The 19,299-nt window shown below is 38.8% G+C and overlaps 1 protein-coding gene across 2 annotated transcripts in view; it reads left to right on the forward strand.

The window, feature by feature from the left end:
- Positions 1–19,299, forward strand: part of CELF2 (CUGBP Elav-like family member 2) — a 552,930-nt gene that overhangs the window by 163,727 nt on the left and 369,904 nt on the right. The window contains exon 1 of one of the 2 annotated variants that reach the window (XM_032441939.1): positions 15,535–15,970. The exons of the other annotated variant lie outside the window; for it this stretch is intronic. Within the exon in view, the coding sequence (XP_032297830.1) occupies positions 15,918–15,970 (53 nt within the window). The 5' untranslated portion in view covers positions 15,535–15,917. Of the gene's footprint in view, positions 1–15,534; positions 15,971–19,299 lie in introns of those variants that run through there. 2 annotated transcript variants of the gene reach the window in all.

Below are 19,299 nucleotides of genomic sequence, written 5' to 3' on the forward strand. Positions count from 1 at the left end.
GTGAAACAAAACAAAAGCAAGAGGAGGGAAGGGGGAAAAAAAAAAGAAAAAAAAAAAAAAGAAAAAAAAAAGAAGAAGAAGAAGAAGAAGAAGAAGAAAAATGCAAACCATGATCTTTTCAAACCCACTGTGGAAAGGTTTTGGACTAACTTCAAACTGTATTACTTTCGAAGTTGTAACAGATACGGTCTTAACATGCAAGTTTCATAATAAAAAATAAAAGCTTTATCTGTAGGATTCCTCAAAAAATATGTTTTTTTCCTTCAGTGAGCATTTAATTGGGCCTTTCCTGAGTAGCCTTAACACTCTCAGCTACTTTAGCCAAAAGAAATGTCTAAAAGGCAAAAGAGTTTGGTCAGATCATCAGTTGTAAAAGCAGATATTTTAGAAATCTTATGTTTCAGCATTAGTCATCACCCCAGAATCCTGAGTCTGTTGCTTTCAGGTTGATTTACAAGGCAATAATGTATGTATTGCTGTAAACCCCAACATTTAGGAGTACGGAAAAAAAACAAAATGACTTTGGTTTGCTTTGCTAAACTGTGACCTACATTACTACAACATGGAAGTTCTCAGTCAAAACCCAGCTGAACTCGAAGCTAACCTGTCTTGTACAGGAAATTGTTCTGTGTTCTTAAACAGAGTATGTATTTTTGCACAAAACCTTAACAGCTGACACATTTTGTACCTTTGCAATTCCATTATTAAAAATGCCAGATGGAGACTGGTTAAAGCAATTTTTTTATTTGGTTTCTTTGATATTTTTATACTTCTGCTTTTAAAGTAACCAGATGGGGGTTGGCTAAATCCTGAGCCACTTGTTTATCCAAATGGGCTGTAGAGACAAGTATTTAAGTCAGTATATACTAAGTTTGTTTGACTGTAATGATGAAACAAAAGTCCTTTATTTAAGTTCATCTACAAGGAGCGAATGGATATAGAAAGTATATACCAAAAAATCAGTCTTTTAAGTTTTAGCTATCAGTTTTTACCTTAACTGTGTCAGACACTATAAATATGTCCTAAACAGTATCCATAGGCAATATCATAATAGAAGATGGAGGAAACATGCAGTTTCTTGGGGTAATAGGTGTAGTAACAGCAGTAGAAATGTTAGACCATTTTTTTTTTTTGCCTTTTAATAGCATTTTAGTATGAGAAAGATTCACACTTTTTCTGAATAAATAGTATAACTCCATACAACAATTACAAGTTTCTTTCTACTGTAGGCCTTATCGTTGGGTGATTCTAAACTGCAACAATGGTGAAGTGGTTATAGGAAAAAAATAGTTATACTGGGTAATGAGGCTAATGGAAAGTGATAGCTGGGGAAAACTTTAAAAGCTGGGGAATTTCTAACCTAATGTTAGAGGAACAAATGTTAATTTTGACTGTTTTGCAGTAATCTGTGCAAAGGAAGACTTGCATTGTGAGAGAAATCTGATCAATGAAGAAATTGTCTTGAGATTTTCACTCAAATTCACAAACTCTGCAAATCTGCATTTCCCAGTCACATATTATCCTGTTTGTTCAGTTGCCACTCCAATGAATTTCCATTTTAAATTTAACTTCTAAACCTTTTGTGAACATTGTAAGGTAAAGTTACAACAGAAGAGCAGCACTCTGGATCCTCATATCAGTTTCTAACCAGACCACTGTGTAATTTTGGTGTGGTAATGGCTCCAAAGCATTCTGATAGATTTAATTTACAGTTAACCTCTCTACAGCATCACCTTCTTTGTAATGTCATCTGCTTTATAACATCACCCTATTCTTTAATTTAGTCTTCTTTATTGTGCGGAGACTAGAAATAAGGGCTAATCATTGCAAATGCTCATTGATATAAAACCAGCTGATAGCTGTTGATGAGTGTGTTCTAGGAAACACTGTAGAGCATGTTGTTTTTCTTTGTTCCGTGCTAAGCATCGTGGCAGTCCAATCTTCTCTGCAGGCCTCTGCTCCCACAGAGCTATCCAGATGGTCTGGCTCTGTCCCTCTTCCCTTTCATCTGAGGTGGGAAGGTGGTGGGGGAAGGTTTGTATCTGGTTTAAATGACTCATCCCTTCAGATCCCCAGGCCTCAGCTGTTGTACAATCCTCAGAAGAATGCAACATGTGCCTTACACAACTGTTTTTTTCTATAATCCTATCACCGCCTCTTGCTCCTTGATCCTGGGAAGGATGCAGGGGAGCAGATGTTGCCCCCCTCTTAGCTTTACTTTGGAAGACAAGCTGGACAGTGGAAAGCAGAGCATGCTGGGAGGGCATTAACTGGCTACTGAAAAAGTATAGCAGATACTTGAGTGATTTTTGCTAGAAAAAAATCCAGTTTTCTACATTTGTGGAAGTCACAAACAAACTCAGATGTATGGGAAGTCGATCTCACCCCATTCTCCAATGGCCATACCTGTGTTTCAGGCAATCTAAAAGCTATCTGTGCTTAGCACAGCCTGACCCCTAGTTGATTTCCCATACAGTGCAATACTAATTTTCAATCAAATTAATAGGTGGAGCAAACAAGAAATCTTCTTTATTATTGGGGAACTATAAAGATCCAAACAGTCAAAAATTAAAATTAGTGATTAACATTCAAAAGAGGGGAGATTTAATTTGGATACAAGGAAGAAGTTTTTTACAATAATAGTGGTGAGGCACTGGAAAATGTAGCCCCAAGAGGCAGTGGATGCTGTATCCCTGGAGACATTCAGGGTCAGTCTGGATGGGGCTCTGAGCAGCTGATCTAGCACCTGCAGGTGTCCCTGTTCATTACAGGGGAGCTGGGTCTAAGGATCCTTTCCAACTCAATCGATTCTATGATTCTGTGAAAACTGAGTTTATGCAGCAATGAACATTAAATAAGTGCAGCGTCTTATTGCTCACATATGAGTGTCAGCCTTGTGTATTAAAGTCAAAGAGAAGCGGGAATTTAGGTAGCACAATCTGATACATTTATCTTGCTGTAAAACTGATTATTTGAATAATCAGGAATAATATTTCCACTACTAGCCAAATTTAAAAGTGTGGACTGCGCAAAAAAAATGAATAAATAAAGTGAATGGAGAGTATTTTATGATCATAGGTTGACTGAGGTAGGTGGTCTCAGGAGATTTCTAGTCAAATGTTCTTAAAATCCGGTCAGACATGAGGTCACGCACAAGTTGCTCAAAGGGAAGAGTCTGCAAAATCAGTCTGTGTAAAGCATAATATATACTTTCTAGAGAGAAAATGCTTGGAATTGACATTTGTGGTGCTAATGTGTGGATGGAAAAGATGTACAGGGACTCAGTGCAGTGGAGTTCTGTGCATATTCATAGGATCATGGACCATAGGACAATAGGAGAGGCATTGCTGTGTACTAAAACTTCTGACTGCATCTATGTTAGTGGGACTGAAGGTATACATCAATTACTGCTATTAACTAAATGCTATAAAGGCAGCTGCACTTGACTACTTCAAACACAAACCAAACCTCAGAACCATAGGTGTTATTCCATAAGCACCAGTCAGTAATTCATGGAGAGGAAATGCAGTAAGATGGGAGAATTCAGTTGCTGAGACATAGCTGCTACATCCATGCAGCTAGCTGCAAAATATAAATGATGATTTGTTTGTTGGTTTTGGGTTTGTTTTTTAATGATTTCAAATATAAATGATATTGTGCTTAATGCAAACAAAGTCTGTTCTGGACTTCATTATATTAGGTAAAGATGAACGTATCACTAGACTAGAAGTTATTTGTTGCCTAAGGACAAATGATCATGACATGATTACATTCAGTGCTGCAAACTGAGTGCACATCCCTGCTAATCATATACATACTGGTGCTTTAAAAGAGATTTTTTTCCAGAAATAAAAGACATGAATTAAACTCATTGGGAATTAGGAAGTTCTTTATTCGTCATTTATTAGATTGTTATAATTCTACTGTTAGGAAAGAGGACAACTTTGGCTAAAAGTTTATGTCATCTCAGCAGCATGGACAAAAATTATAGATATGTAGAGATATTGCAATATTTAAGGGAAATAAAGAAAAAGAAGTAGATGATGAGATGTTATGAAATACATAAAATTGTTATAGAGAATTCAGAGGCATAGTTGGAGGCTCGGAGTGCTTGTCAGAACTCCAAACAAGAGGAAGAAGCTGAAGGTGTACTATGAGAAAACATCAGTGTTCAGGGAAATGTGAGCATTTAATGCCACACACTGGCATTGTTGCTGGCACGGCAGTAACATCTTTTGGCTCTGGGACAGACCATTTACTTGAAAGTGGTTCTTAAATCACTCTTTAATTTGGGAATTCCTGCCTTTAGGAACCTTTTTCTTGTGTTATTGAAAATGACATAATTTCTAAAAATCCAATGTATTTTTCATTCACTAGGTTATTTTCTAATTATATTTGCTGGAGATAGATTCAATTGCAATTTTGTTCACCTTCAATTTATGTTCTTATTTCTAATGCCTTTGGCAGTCTTTCAGAGAACGTCCATACACACTGAATTTCATCTCTTAACACTAGATGATAACTTCCAGTAAATCCACAAGCAGTGCTTGTAGAGGCAAGAGCACCTTGTCTTTTTTTCTACCACTGAGGAGAGCTCCAGAATAAATCATAGAGTCATAGAGTCATTTGAATTTGAAGGGACCTTTAAATGTCACCTAATTCAACCCACCTAAAATGAACAGGGACACCCACAGCTAGTTCAAGTTTCTCAGAGCCCTGTCCAGCCTGACCTTGAGTATCTCTTGAGATATGGGATGGGGCATCCACCACCTCTCTGGACAACCTGTTCCAGTGTCTCGCCACCTTTACTACAAAACACTTCTTTAGATGCAGCCTAGGTTATGGTTGGCTTTCTGAGCTGCAAGGGTACACTGCAGGCTTGTGTCCAGCTTGTCATCCACCAGTGCCCCCAAGTCTTTTTCAACAGGGCTGTTTTCCATCCTTACAACCCCCAACTAGTACTGATAGCAGGGACTGCTATGACCCAGCTGCAAGACCTTGCACTTGGATTTATTCAACTTCTTGTTCACCTGGTCCCCCTACTCAAGCCTGTCTAAGTCTCTCATTGTGTCCCTCAGGTGTGTCAATCACACTTCACAGTTTGGTGTCATCTGCAGACTTGCTGAGGGTACTGCCATTCCCACTGTCAGTATCACTGATGAAAATGTAAAAGAGCACGAGTCCCATTGTTGATCCCTGAGGGACATCACATGTCAGTGAGGTCCATCTGGACACTAAGACAATGACCACCAGTTATAACCACTGGAAACCCATATCCTTTAAGTTTGAAGAGAATGGTGTTATAGGGGACCATGTCAAAACTTGAAGTCCAGATAGATGATGCCAATGGCTCTTCCCTTATCTACTGATACAGTTACACCATCATTATTCATTATCTTCTCTGGGACAGATGTGTGGTTGAAAGTTCAGTACTTCCCGGGTCATCCTTTCTACCCATGATAAAAATGGGTGTGACACTGCCTTTTTCCAGTCAACAGGGACTTCACCTGACTGCCGCAGCATTTCAAATGTCATTCAGAGGGGCCTGGTGACTGTGTCAGCCAATTCCCTCAGGACTCTGGGATGCATCTCATCAGGACCCATAGACTTATGAATGTTCAGGGTTCTCAGGTAGTTGCCTGGTCTTTACTTACAGTAGGAGGGGCATCGCTCCCCAAGTTCCCACCTTCCAAACCACCCACTCAAGGGCTGTATGTAAAACAGATGCTAGTGAAGACTGAGGTAATATATTGCCATGATCCTCAACACTTCATTGATCTTTGTAGAGCTCTTCTTTCCACCAGATTAAATGGCTGATAAAGTTGCAGCTACTGTTTTTCCACTCCTGTGCCAGATTTTGATACATTTTTCGGAGCAGAAATTAAAGTCTGTTAAGGTGTAAATGTTGCTTTTCCATTCCAGGTGTCCAAAAGCTGTCCTGCTACCCAGGTTAAGGCAGCTTTATGTGACAGCAGTTTTACTCAGACATGAGTCTGAACTATGACAGACATTTCAGATCAAGTGGCTTCATTAAAATGTTTCTGACCTTTAGTGGTTAGAGAGAGCTGCCAGGTGGGAGCTGGGAAGGAGTAATTTACATCAGCAAATGTTGGCCAACTTTCAGTACATATGGGTAAGAATAAAAATGGCAGTGCTCTTCTGTGTTGGTCTCCTGGATATGAAATACTGATATAGGACAGTACAAGCTGGAGATAAATTTACTGGTGGTAGTCCAGGAAATATGGAAGGGTACAATATGCTTTTCTAGGCTACAGGCGATAAGACAAGCTAAACAATTTGAAATACAGTAAGATGATTATCTCATATAATAGAATCATATAATCACTGTCATAGAATTGCTTAGGTTGAAAAAAAGCCATAAAAATTATCAACTCCAACCACTACCTAACCATACTACCCTAACACTAACAACCCTCTGCTAAATCATGTCTCTGAGCACTGCATCCAAACAATTTTTAAACACAGCCAGGGATCGTGGCTCAACCACCTCCCTGGGGAGCCTATTCCAGTGCTTAACAACCCTTTCTGCAATGAAATTTTTCCTGATATCCAGCTCACCTTGGCACAACTTGGGGCCATCTTCCCTTGTCCTGTCACCTGCCACCAGTGAGAAGAGACCAACCCTGCTCTCGCTGTAATCACCTTTATTGGAAGAGAGCAATAAGGTCTCCCCTCAGCCTCAGTTCCTTCAGTCTCTCCTCACAGGGATATTCTCCAAGCCCTTCCCAAGCCTGGTTGCCCTTCTTTGGACCTGCTCCAGCACCTCAATGTCCCTTCTGTACTAAGGTGCCCAAAACTGAACACAGTACTCTAGGTGAGGCCTCACCAATGCCAAGTATAAGGGCAGGATGACTTCTGTAGTCCTGCTTACCACATCATTCCTGATACAAGCCAGGATGCCACTGGCCTTAATGGCATCATCTAAGGATGATGACATTTGTTTCCAACTTATTAAAAATGTGAGTTATGATAAGGATCTCATAGAAATGCATTATTTTAAATGTGTAGACCAGGTCAATCAGCACAGAGAGGGAAATATTATTTACCAGACTGTGATCATGTTAATGTTATTTGGAAATCAAAAATAATAGGTTGCCTATACCCATGGGCTGCTCAATCTGTCTGAAGGGCAAATAATAGAAAAGATATGGAGCATTTGACTAAAAAGATTTTGACTAATGTAATTCATGAAAATCAGGAATTTGATCAAAAATACTCATTTCATTCCATTATATTTTATTAATAATTAATATATTATTGTAATGCACAAGAGAAAAGTAACAACACAGCTTTGGTACACCTAGGTTCTACACTTAGTGCTCCTAGAGAAGATTATGACTTTGTTTCCAATAAAGGACATCTTAATTGATTGAGTTCAAGGCAATTAACATCTCAAAGCAGGCCTCAGATGAAAGATAGTATTTGTGAAGAAGTACTAGGCCCAGTTTTGTGATCAATAATGTCAACATGAAGCCTGAACCCACTACTGATGTCATAAAATACACATGAATTTTAGATGCAGCGTTTTTACTTTGAAAAGTAAGTTGTCTGGAAACAACCTTTGAGGAAGAAAAAAAAATCAAGTACTGAAGAAAATGCCTTTAAGTTGGCAATAAAAAATTCAGTCTGTTTGGAAAGATTTATGTTAGAAGTTAGAAGGAAATTCTTTACTCGAAGGTTGGTGATGCACCAGCACAGGTTGCTGAGAAAAGCCATGGATGCCCCATTCCTGGAGGTGTTCAAAACCAGGCTGGATGGGGCCATGGGCAGCCCTGCATATGGAAAAGGGTTGGAACTAGGTGATCCTTAGAGTTCCTTCCAGCCCAAATTATTCCATGTTTCAATGATTTCAATTTTTTTATTTCATTACTGGAGGTAAACAAATGTTCAATTGAAGGCTAAAAAAAGAGAAACATTTCCTAGCAAATGTAGGTCTGTTCGTTGTTATCTCTCTTTTTACTTTCCAATGTCCTGGTGTTCAAAAAATTGTGAAAGAAAAAATATGCAAGGAAGGAAGGGAGAAAGGAAGGAAGGGAAGGACGGAGGGAGGAAGGGAGGGAGGGAGGAGGGGAGTAAACCAAGGGAGGGAGGAAGAGAGAAAGGAGGAAGGGAGGGAAACAAAATGATAGAAAGGAAAAAGTGTTCAGTATCTGAAAGTAGACTTAAAAATGAGTAGACACAAGCAAGAAGAAGATACTGAGTCTTCAAAAGCTATTTCAAACTGCTGGATATGGATAAGGAATAATTAGCAAGACCTAGGATGTGTCATTCATGAAAAAAAGCCACAAAAGATGGGAATAGAAATCAATTGAACAAAGTATTATGAAAAACAGCAGTGTGTCCACCTTCTGATCTCAGATGAAGACTGATCATCTTCCTGGATGATATGTAACAGCCAAAACAGATTTGCAAGTCCTCTACAAGCTCTGTTCAGGTGGCAGAGCAGTGAAATTCAAGCAACTATGCATGATAATCCGCTGATATGTTCTGGCTTGACACACCAGGAACCTGTGAAGTGAAGAGAGTATGCCAAATACCCCATGAGATATGAGCAAACAACCTAATCCAGGCATAGAGACTTCATCTAGTGTTAGCTCCTACAGCTTCCAGAGTGAGAACTGTTCTGCTGAAGCTACATCAACTGAATATCTGAATAAGAATACAAGAATATTTTTCTTTCTAATCTATGGATCAAACCATTCAAAAATGTAATTTTCAAGACATCCAGTGTCTAGAGGGCAGTATAATGTTCTAGAAAGCTGCTTCTATAAATCTAACTCTTTTTGCCGTCTTTATTGGTTGGATTTTGTCAGATGAAGAAATGAATGTTTATGCCCCAGGTTTAGAAAGTAATAAAAATGTTTTATTTCCAACATGGGGACCGGTGCTTGTCTTTATTGGAATCACATCCCAGGCCTTGTCTGGGAAAAAAATCACTACAATGCTACGGTTTTTGTAAAAGAGATCAGCATAAAGGAAAAATGTGACATGAGATTTAGAATAGTTTTGAACAGAAGGAAAGAATCTGTTGTAAACAAACTGCATGTGTGAATACTAGTTGTGTATATAAATAATATAAGTGATTTGGGCTGCAGTAGCTATTAATGCTTTGAAAGATATAAAATTTTCATGAAGATGAAGGAAGTAATGGATTAGCCAGCATGGTAATGAATGATCATTTATGTGACGCGTTATTTAAAAAGTGCAGTCCTCAGTGGTCAGAAATAGGGAAGAAAAAATAACATACTGGGTTTTTTTCATATTTCCTTACAAGATAAAAGGAAATAATTGTATTTAATTAAAAAGAAAAAAAAATCCAAATTAGGAATAAGGAAAATAATGATTTTTATTAACTTTTTATATGGATAAATTGCATTTTAGACCTACATTAAACTACAGCCCTCTACTGATGAAATAACACCACTAGGAAAACTACCCTGTACTGTTTTCATAGTTGAGCTTTTTTCTAGGAAAAGCAGAAGTCCAGAAAACCTTGAATCTTGACCAGCATCAAACATAAACTCATCCCATACTAGTGCAGTTCATACACAGGCTAAAGGAATGCTCCTTCATGCCTTCACATGAAATATGTATGTGATTGCTCAGGCATCTAAAACATTTTCTCTTTCCCTACTTACATGTCACCATCTTTAGGTCAATAGCAAAGCATGTTGTCACTGGGGACCTTGTCTCTCTTTCTCCCTAAGTTTAAAGGATAAAACCTCCATGTACAAGGTACGTGACTGCAGGTCTGCTGCTGGTACTTTCAAAATTATATCTTAAACTGTAGTTTTGTAAAGATGAAATTCTTCATGAAACTGAAGATTTATTTCAACATTTTCTTCATTATTCTCATTACTATTTTCCCCTTTATTGCCTTCTAGAACTTTGGAGCTTTGAAATTACTTATATTTGTAAAGACTGTGATATAGGTGACCATTATTTAAAGCTTCAGGGGTTTCTAGCTTAGCTACAGCAACTCTTAAATTTTTGAAATGGTAGAAGCCATCTGTCTCAACAGATCATGTTCTTTTACACTGAATGATGAACTAGTATTTCAGTTGATTTAGACTTAAAACAATCTTGGAAAGGAGGGAATTTCATAAAGCTGCCAATTTTTTTTTGTCTTCAAATTTCCTCATGTTCTGCTCTATGGATTGCTAGGGTGGTATCCGTCTCTCCCAGATGGGAAAGTAGGACACACATAAAAAAACAGTTTTCTCAATGTCAAGAAGACTGAAAGGAATTAGATAAATATCTTCATCTAGTCCTTTACCAATAACCATCCCTTTTTCTGAGCTCCTGTAATGGATAGAATACCAGAGGTAAATATTAGAAGAGGCTATTTAAAACACATGCAGATATGGGGCAGTAATTGTCCTTTTTGTCATTTGAAATCTCCCAAACATTTTACAGTATACATTCAGCATAATTAAATTACTCTGAGATTTATTCTTCAGCACTGCATGAGATGAAATTCAGACTGTATAAATGCAGCTGTGGTCCATGTGAAAACACAGCCTTCACAACAAAGCACTTATTAAGGTCATTACCTCAGTTTTTGTTTTCTGGACTGCATTATGAAGGCAGCATGAACAATAACCTTTTCATAAGGATTCATAAGGATCTCTTGGTGCTCGCTGTATGACTTGACACCAAAAGAATGGGAATAAAACGACAGCATCAGCTTTGGCATTTCAGTCTACTGCAGCACTGAAAGGGTTAACGACTGCTATTTTCCTCCTTTCCAAATTTGACCCATGACTCCCCTGAATGGAATGAAAGGAGCAGATTGGGGTGTGCAAGTAGCTCTCTTTGAACATGTCTGGCAAGTACAAGGAGCTTTTCTTTCCTTTTATTCTTTCCTTTGGGTTAGGAAGGGCAGCCCCTGCCTTGGACTACAGAAGTGCTCTTGCTCTGCCAATGCTACAGAATGAAGAAACTCTCCTGCTAGCCAATAAAGGGAAATTTACCACAGGACATAAATGTTTGGCTCATATGCCATTTAAAGTAAATTACAAACACCTTCAGAAATCAGGATGATGGGAGTTTGTGGAAGGCTATCTCTTCAAAGGGGCTGGAAAGCATTTCTCTCATAATAAAGCGTGCCATATAGTCATTTTCTGCTAGGTGAATAAGCACAAAACACATCTTTGCTCATAAGACTTTTTATTGTAGCAGTTGTCATGAGCAGAATCAGAAAGTACTTGAAAATCCATTAAAATCACAATCTGTGTACTTAAAACAACAACAACAAACCACAACTCAGAAAAGTTTGTCTCTAAGACTTTGTAAAAGTGAGAATTCGATCAGTATGCAACACATTTATGTAATTCAAGATTAATGATTAACTGTTAAAGTTTGGGCTTTGTACAGCCAAGCCAGCTGTTTAGCAGAGAAACAAAACCCTTAAATCTCTGCAGCTGCTGGATGAAGCCAACTTGTGAGTTGCTCTGTGTGATAAGATGCCCCAAATCCCATACTCTGGCCATTGATTGGCTGTGAATCAGAATTACTGGCTGTCTCCAGGGTGTTTCGGTTACAGCACTCTTTCCCAAAGGGCAATTGTCATTTGGATTTATGCCTGCTTGTAACTGCTTTTTCTCCGGTTGTGTTCAAGTGCTAGTGCATGACTTTGTGCAGTTCTTAAACTTACATTGTCTCTCAGATCATGTATTTTGCCAGGGAAAAAATGGAGTCTCTTTAAAGATATGTAATACTCTTATTCAAACCAGTTCTAGCAGTGGGAATTTTTTTTTCTTTTTCTTTTTCTTTTTTTTTTTCTTTTTTTAAAACAGAATTTTTATATTCAGCCAGATTTTTTTTTCATCCATCCAGACCCTGAATATGTGCCTGAGTTCCCAAGTTTAAACATCATCTTGCCAACTTTAAAACATTTGGCCGGTCAGCAGAAAAGGAAAAGCTGCTTGTAAAGCACCAGAATGCGTATTCAATTAGTCACTACACTGCTTAAAAGGAGAAGCATCAGGCACAGCGAGGGGAGGCAGGGGGGTGGCAGTGCTGGCAGAGAGGGACAGCGTGAGACAGTCTGGATAAGAGGCTTTATCAGCCCACAACAGCAGTCCTGAAGTTTGAGGCTACTCTTTAACATATAAGCTTTTGTTTAACAGCAGGCAGCCGTGGGACAGTGAGGTTTTCCTGGTAAAAGAGCAGTATTTCTTTCAAATAATTTAATATTGCTTTGTATGAAAGTGCAATAGAGATGAGATGATGAGCAATGGAAACTATGTGTTGGGAAGCAGTTAGAAGTTATTTAGTTTGCTATTATTTCCTGATAACTTGGCTGTTGGGCATCCTGACTAAAATACAGTGCTTTGGCAGATCTTCCTTGGCTCCTAAACTATTTTGAATGAGATAACACCTTTGAAAGAGGGTTAAATAACCAACCCAAATGACTTACTACATTTGGTTCTTAATCCTGCCCTACACTACAAAGTCCCCAACTCAATAGGTTTCTGATAAAGAAACAGCTAGAAAAAAGCCTTGTGACATAATAGAATCTCTTTAATGCTCAGTAGTCATCATTGCTTATGCTTTTTTTAAATGCTTTGTCCTGTACTTGACCTTCAAATGTTTGCAGCTAGCTGATCTGGAACTTTTTGGCTCTGCAGCTGTCTAAACTAAGGATGATGATATTGCTTAGAGATTCTTTTGTGTATGTGTGTGTATATACGAATACTGTTTTCAGAAGTATATATATATTTACTTTAACATGACTCAAAATCTTGGAAAGCTTGTACTTCTTTATCATATTAACTAAGGATTGCTAAGCTCTCACTAGTGGGATACGTTTTGGCATGTGAGACCCAAGTTATACAATACGCTGGATTTCAGCAGGTAGAGGAAACTTTCAGAGCTGTAATAAATTTGCCTAAGTAATATTTCACAGATGTGCTGCCTTTTTCTTGGCAAACAGGCTAAAGATCATAGAAAATGTCTTCACTTAAAGTATAAAATAAAAGCTTGGAAGACAAAGTCCTTAACCACAACAGAAAGGAAAAAAAAAAAAAAAAACATTTAGCTAAAAGATGAGAGGGAGTACAAGAGCACAAGAGTTAAAATAATCTTACAGTGGGTTTCTGTTTCTGTTTTATTTGTTTTCTCCTACTATAGCTACATGCTATAAGAAATAAGTGAGGCTGTTTTGGAAAATCCATTGCCTGTCACAAGTTTTTCTGTGCTAAACTTAATCTTCCAGTTTTATTTTTAGAAAGCTTATAGTTCCTTTCTTCAATATGGTAGAAAGGCTGGCAAAATGCAGGCCAGGTTCTGCAAGATGAAGGCTTGGCCTTCCTTCCAGAGATGGTAACTTTATGATAAAAATAATTTTAAATAATGGTAAATAATTGCAAATTAGAAAGCAAGAATCCTTGCCCCTACTTTATTGTTTTCATACAGATACATTGGAAGAAAATAAAGGAACGTTTTCCATGGGATAGCTGTGAAAAATATGTCTATATAAAGTATGAAATATACTTGCTAGAGAGAAAACTCTTAACATGGAAACAGATTATTGGATTTCTGAGTGAACAGCTAAAATACACAGCATCTCAATGAAGTGGAGCTCTGGCCAAGTTTTACAGTGTCCTGAAGTAGGGGGCAGGGACAAGATGTTTATATTGGCCTTGTTTTTTCCATCTACATTACTCCTTGTGGTCCTCCACCATGCGTGTCTACCTTTTGAAGGCTACAGATGTAGGAGCATCCAGCCTTCGTGTCTCTCACCCTTGCAGCTCTTACCCACTCCTTTTCAGCACAGAAACTGAAATAAATATATCCCCAAGTAGGTGTAAATGGAGAGCAGCATTGTCCCCTTTACATCCTGATGTGCAACAGCATCTGGACAGGATGTGACAAGGACCTTAAAAAAAAAAAAGCATAGATAGAGTACAATAACTAATCTCATCCTTCCTGCCCTCAGGTAAGGATTAACCTGTGTAAAAGATGGCTTACAAACTTCTGGGAGGGAAGGAAGGAAGAAACACTGGCCAATCTGGTTTTGTTGTGTTCCAAGCTGACAACCAGTGTTTCATCAGCTCCACAAAGAAACATATGACAATTGGCAATTGAATTTCATTATCCATGACAAGTATGCAAGCCATTTATTGTAGGTAAATAAATACAGATCCCCAACGTGTCCACAGGCTGATACAATCCTTATTTCTGAAGAAGTGCTCAGACCTGTACCAGGTGAGAATCACTCTGTGCCACGATGGTTTTAAGAGAGTGGTGGAGTATCTGTAACCCTGGCTATCCCCACCCCCAGATCGTACCAGCAGTCTCACCAGCAGCATTCCCTGCTGTCCTTATCCTTACTGGAGACAAAGCAAAGGTGCTGCTTGGGAGGATGTAAAATCTAGATATCTGAACTTCAAGCCTTGTTTGCTAAAATCTGCGGACAGAGCCCCATACTATTATGTCCTGGCAGATAAAATGGTCACAAGGTGTTTTGGAACAAGGTCATCTTTTATCAAGGGCAGACTGTGCTGCTTTGGTACCATAGAGACACCAGAAATGGGAAGCTCTTGTGCAAACAGCAGCTGAGGTCACCCTAAAAGCAACACCTCAAGTTCCATCTCATCAAAGGAGGTGATGGCAGAAGACTTAATTTCTGCTTCATTTTTACATACATACCTGCTTTTAAGAACTTGTGGTCGGGAAGAACAAAGAGCATATGGTTACATTGTAAATAGCAAAGTGGAAGTATCTGTAGTTTGGGGTAGTTTGGTTCTGATTGTACAATTTAGAAGATATTATTCTGCTTTTACTTTTTTTCTTTTATTGTATTTTTCCCCGCCAGAACATTTAAATGAAAAAATGCAGAAGTTTTCAAAAGCAAAGAAAACAATGTCAGAAAGTGTTACTAAAAAGGGGGGGGGGGGAAGCAAATCATGTAGATTTTTCTAAATAAACAGACTCTGGCAGAGCAGTTACACAACTTTTCAGATCACCATAGTGATCTGGAGGACGCTTTACTATTTATTTTTTAAGTAGCAACAAAAAGAAGAAACGGATTTAATGGAATTACGCAGCCACCTTTTCCCCTTTCAGGCACACTGAGGTTATATTATTATGCATATAATTATGCATAATAATATAACCATTATTATGCTTTTTATTATTCCACTATAATAGCAGTCTTGCCATAAATTAGAGTGCTTTCAGTCACAGCTTACAAGTCTATCAAGTCTATTAGATTTTAAAGAGAAAAGAGGGAGGGAGGAAAAGACGCTGCTGTATTCAAAGGGTTGTGAACAGCTTTTTCTGTGGGGGGAGGAGGGGTGTGTAGATTGGGGGTGAAGACAAGAAGAGGAGGGATGGGTGGTAGAGGAGTTGCATTCTGAAGTCCCTCCTTTAAAATAGTCAGAATAGGAAAAGGGAGACCCCCACCAATCTCCTGGAAATAATATAAGAGGCAAACCTCAGAGGTAGAAGAAATACCCAAAAGGAGATGACTGCAGCTTGCAGTAATCTGTAAATGATTGCTGGCAAAGACTGGAGGCTTCAAGCCTGAGCTGTGTTTGTTCCAAAAGAAAGCCAAGAAGGACTGTGTTAATAAAGAGAGATTTAACTGAGGGCTGTGCTTGGAATAAAGTGGGCTACAAAAAGGTCACATTTGATCAGTTGGAGCAGATTACAAGGGCTTTAAAAGGTAGTGGTGGAGAAATGAAACTGGGACTGTGAAGCAATATAGCACAAGATTGATTTTGGGGGTGGAGAGAAGCTGGGACAAGTGCTTATCAGCTCGAGAAGGAGGAAGAGCTGTGCTGGGTTTGTTGTCATTCCCACACTGAGTAGAGTCCTTGCTGCTGTTGTGCTTAGGCTTCCCTGCCATTTTCTTTTTTATTACTATTTTTATTTCTATTATTGATACGATGGTGTCTATAATCTCTGACTTGGATCCTCTGAAAAGCTGGAAAGTTTTAAGGTAGGCCTATGTTTTCTTCATTGTTTTTTTGTTTTTGTTTTTATGGTTCAGCCCTAAATTAACTGGAGCTTGAGTTATAATCGAAATGTGAGCCCCGGGCTTAAGTAAGAGAGGAGTTTCTGGTAATTAGAGCCCTTTTAAGATACAGCAAACCTTTAAGCAGATGTTTAGAGAGACTCGAGGGAGATTTTTAAGATATACTTCTCAGTGTTACAGTGTAGTGAGGAAGTGTGGATTTTTTTTCTTACTTTTTTTTTTTTCTTCTTTGTAATTTAAGGAGAGATCGCCCTGTAAATTCAAGTTAATAGCAAAGGCTCACACCAGTTGAAACTGCTGCATGAACTCACTGCTTTCTTTGCTGTGCTGTTGCAGCGGAACGAGTGGAAAACTTCAGAGCAGCAAAAAGCAGCATGAAAAGAGAGGGAAATGTGTTGGGGGGTGTGGAGGGGAAAATGTTCTTTCTGTTCTTTAATTTTGTTGCTGGAATTTCCACTTTTCTTTATCTCTTCTGATGAATGTATTTGATACTTAGAAGTTGTTACTGATTTTTCTTTCAGCAGTGCTGTTGGTTGTTTTTCTTTTTTAATGTGAATAGTGATTAACATTAATTCAAATCACCAAAAGCGGTAAATAACCAAAAGCACTGTTATTACCTGCTCCAGATATTAAAAATGTAGTGTCAAGTGGCAGCGTTCAATGCTGCTGTAACTGCACCGCTTTGCTGACTGAGTATCTTGACGTGTAAAAAAGTTTGCAGATGGTTTGCAGAAACTTCAGGGAAGCAGCTGGGGATGTAGTTGGTTAAATTAGAAAGTAAGTTGTATACAAAGTTTGTTTCTCTTAACTGAGATGCAAAATGTGAAGCTGCACCTAATAACTGTTTTGTGTTGCTTTTTGTTGTGTTGGTTTTTTTAATTATTATTATTTTTAAGGGAATAACTGCAAAGATTTTGAAGGGGTGTTTGAGTTGCGATTGTTTTAATTTATTTTTTTTTTTATGTTTAAGTATAAATGAGGGTCTTGCTATAGTACTTATGTGGCTTCATGCACCACACACCTTGAGCTGAGCAGGCCCTTAAAATCAAACCACAGTATCTACTTACAGGCTGAGGATGTTTTCCCTTACATTCGCAGAGTGTTTAACTTCCTTTTTTGAGAAGTTAAATATTCTCTGACCATCTTCTGAGCCTGTGCACAGCAGCGTGTGCGAGGATCCCTTATGCTCGTCTGTGCCATGTGAGACTTGGCTGAGCAGTTCTACTACAGATTTGGCTTTTAATTTTGTTATTAAGACTGTCAGCACATAGTTTCTGTTTGGCATCTGAAACCTCAGCATAGAGGTTGGCGTGCTGCAAGCAGAGGGGTCTGAGTGGCATCAGGGGAAGGGTGGTCATGTCAGGGTGATCCGTGCTCAGAGTGACTCCTGTGAGTCATCCTCTGCAAGCGAATGCCAGGAAAGTGCTTTTGCAGAGCTCCATATGTGTTGTCTGCTGCGTGTGTGCTCCAGAAGAAGCTATTCTAGGAATTACTTTAAAAGTTTATCCCATTCGGAGAAAACTTCTGTTTCCTCTGCTGGGGTAGTCAGGTGATAGCAGGTTTTTTGCTGACGAGAGGGATGACATGGAGAACTGGAAAGCTGAAGTGATTTAAGGAAGAGAGACTGCTGCTCTTTCAAACAATCCTGTTTTCTTAAGAAAGTGACGTGTTTGTATGATTGGAGTAGACATGTCTCCCTGGTGCTCTTTTCCCTAAAGTATGACTGAACAACTTTGTGTGTGAACCTGGAAATAGGAGGTGTACAGACAAAGAGCAGGTCAGGTATGTGATTAAATTAATTTACACAGCACTTCTTTATGTAGTTACTGTATATGATCATGGAAACAACTCTGTATGTAACTGTGGGATGCAGAGGGTTAAAAGCCCCTTTCAGCATCCAAAGGGTGGCTATGAGGAAGAAGGAGACAGACTTTTTAGCAAGGTCTGTTGTGATAAGACAAGGGGAAATGGTTTCAAACTAAAAGAGGGGAGATTTAGATTAGATATAAGGAAAAAGTTTCTTGCAGTAGGGGTAATGAAGTTCTGGAACAAGTTGCCCAGAGAGGTGATGGATGTTCCATCCCTGGAGATATTCATTGTGAGGCTGGACAGGGCTCTGAGCAACCTGATCTAGTTGTAGGTGTTCAGTACAAGGGGTTGGACCAGACGACCTTAGAGGGTCTCTACCAACTCAAGCAAGTCTACAATTCCATGAAAATGCAGGAAGAGGCAGTGTGTAATGTAAGTGAAATGATCATTGATAGCAAAAAAAAAAAAAAAAAAAAAAAAAATTAGTAATCAGCTGGAAGCCAACATAAAGCTCATGGCTTGAGATGCCAACTGTGAGACAATTCCACCTTTCCTTATAAATCTTATTTCCTGCAGACCACTTTCCATCTAGTTTAGCTTGATGCCTCTGAGCATACTGGCTACTTTTATCAAGGGAGAAGGTTGTTAATATTTATAAGAAATAGAGGTGGCATGAAGTAATTCCTTAAGACCCAGAGTGCAGCAGCAAATATTGCAGTCACCTCAACAATAGGGTTCAGTGGTGGCAAATTCTCAGTCTGGTTTTTGTTCTGCACACCTATTAATTTGTCCTGTGACTTGGTCACAGTTTGAGACTTGGTTAACTGGGGGAATCACAGAATCATGAAATGGCTTGAGTTGAAAGGGACCTCACCCCACCGTGGGCTTGATTGCTCCCCACCAGCTCAGGCTGTCCAGTGCCTCATCCAAACTGGCCTTGAGCACCTCCAGGGATAGGATACCCACACCCTGTCTGGGCAGCTGTGCCAGTGCCTTGCCATCCTCTTAGTGAAGAGTTTTCCACTGATATCCAGTCTAAATTTCCCCTCTTTTAGTTTTAAAGCATTAACCCTCATGTATTAAAAGAAATACATGGCATGTGTATAGTTACACCAGACATGCCTCTTCTGTTGTTTCTGACTGGGGTAGAATGGCAAGAGCTGTAAATGCTTTCTGGAGAACACGGCACCCAATAGATTCATGTTAGGACTCAACACAGGTTAGTGTTCAAAGCAACAAAACCCACTTTGGAAAATATCTTTCTTGTCAGTGATCTGAATATTAAAACTATTGGAAAGTAAGTACATGAGAGCTTGGATTTTTTTTATTTTCTTTTTCTTCTTCTCCTTTTTCTCTTTAGATAAGTTCCCAGAATAACACCTATGCTTTCACACACTACACACTTCTGACTGATCTTTCTTTGTCTCTCTATAGTGTGACTGGAGTTATTGTGGTGCCTGTCAGGCTCCTTGAAGCTGGGAGAG

This window comes from Coturnix japonica, chromosome 1 (genome assembly GCF_001577835.2).
Source record: "Coturnix japonica isolate 7356 chromosome 1, Coturnix japonica 2.1, whole genome shotgun sequence".
In the NCBI taxonomy this organism is placed as follows: Eukaryota; Metazoa; Chordata; class Aves; order Galliformes; family Phasianidae; genus Coturnix; species Coturnix japonica.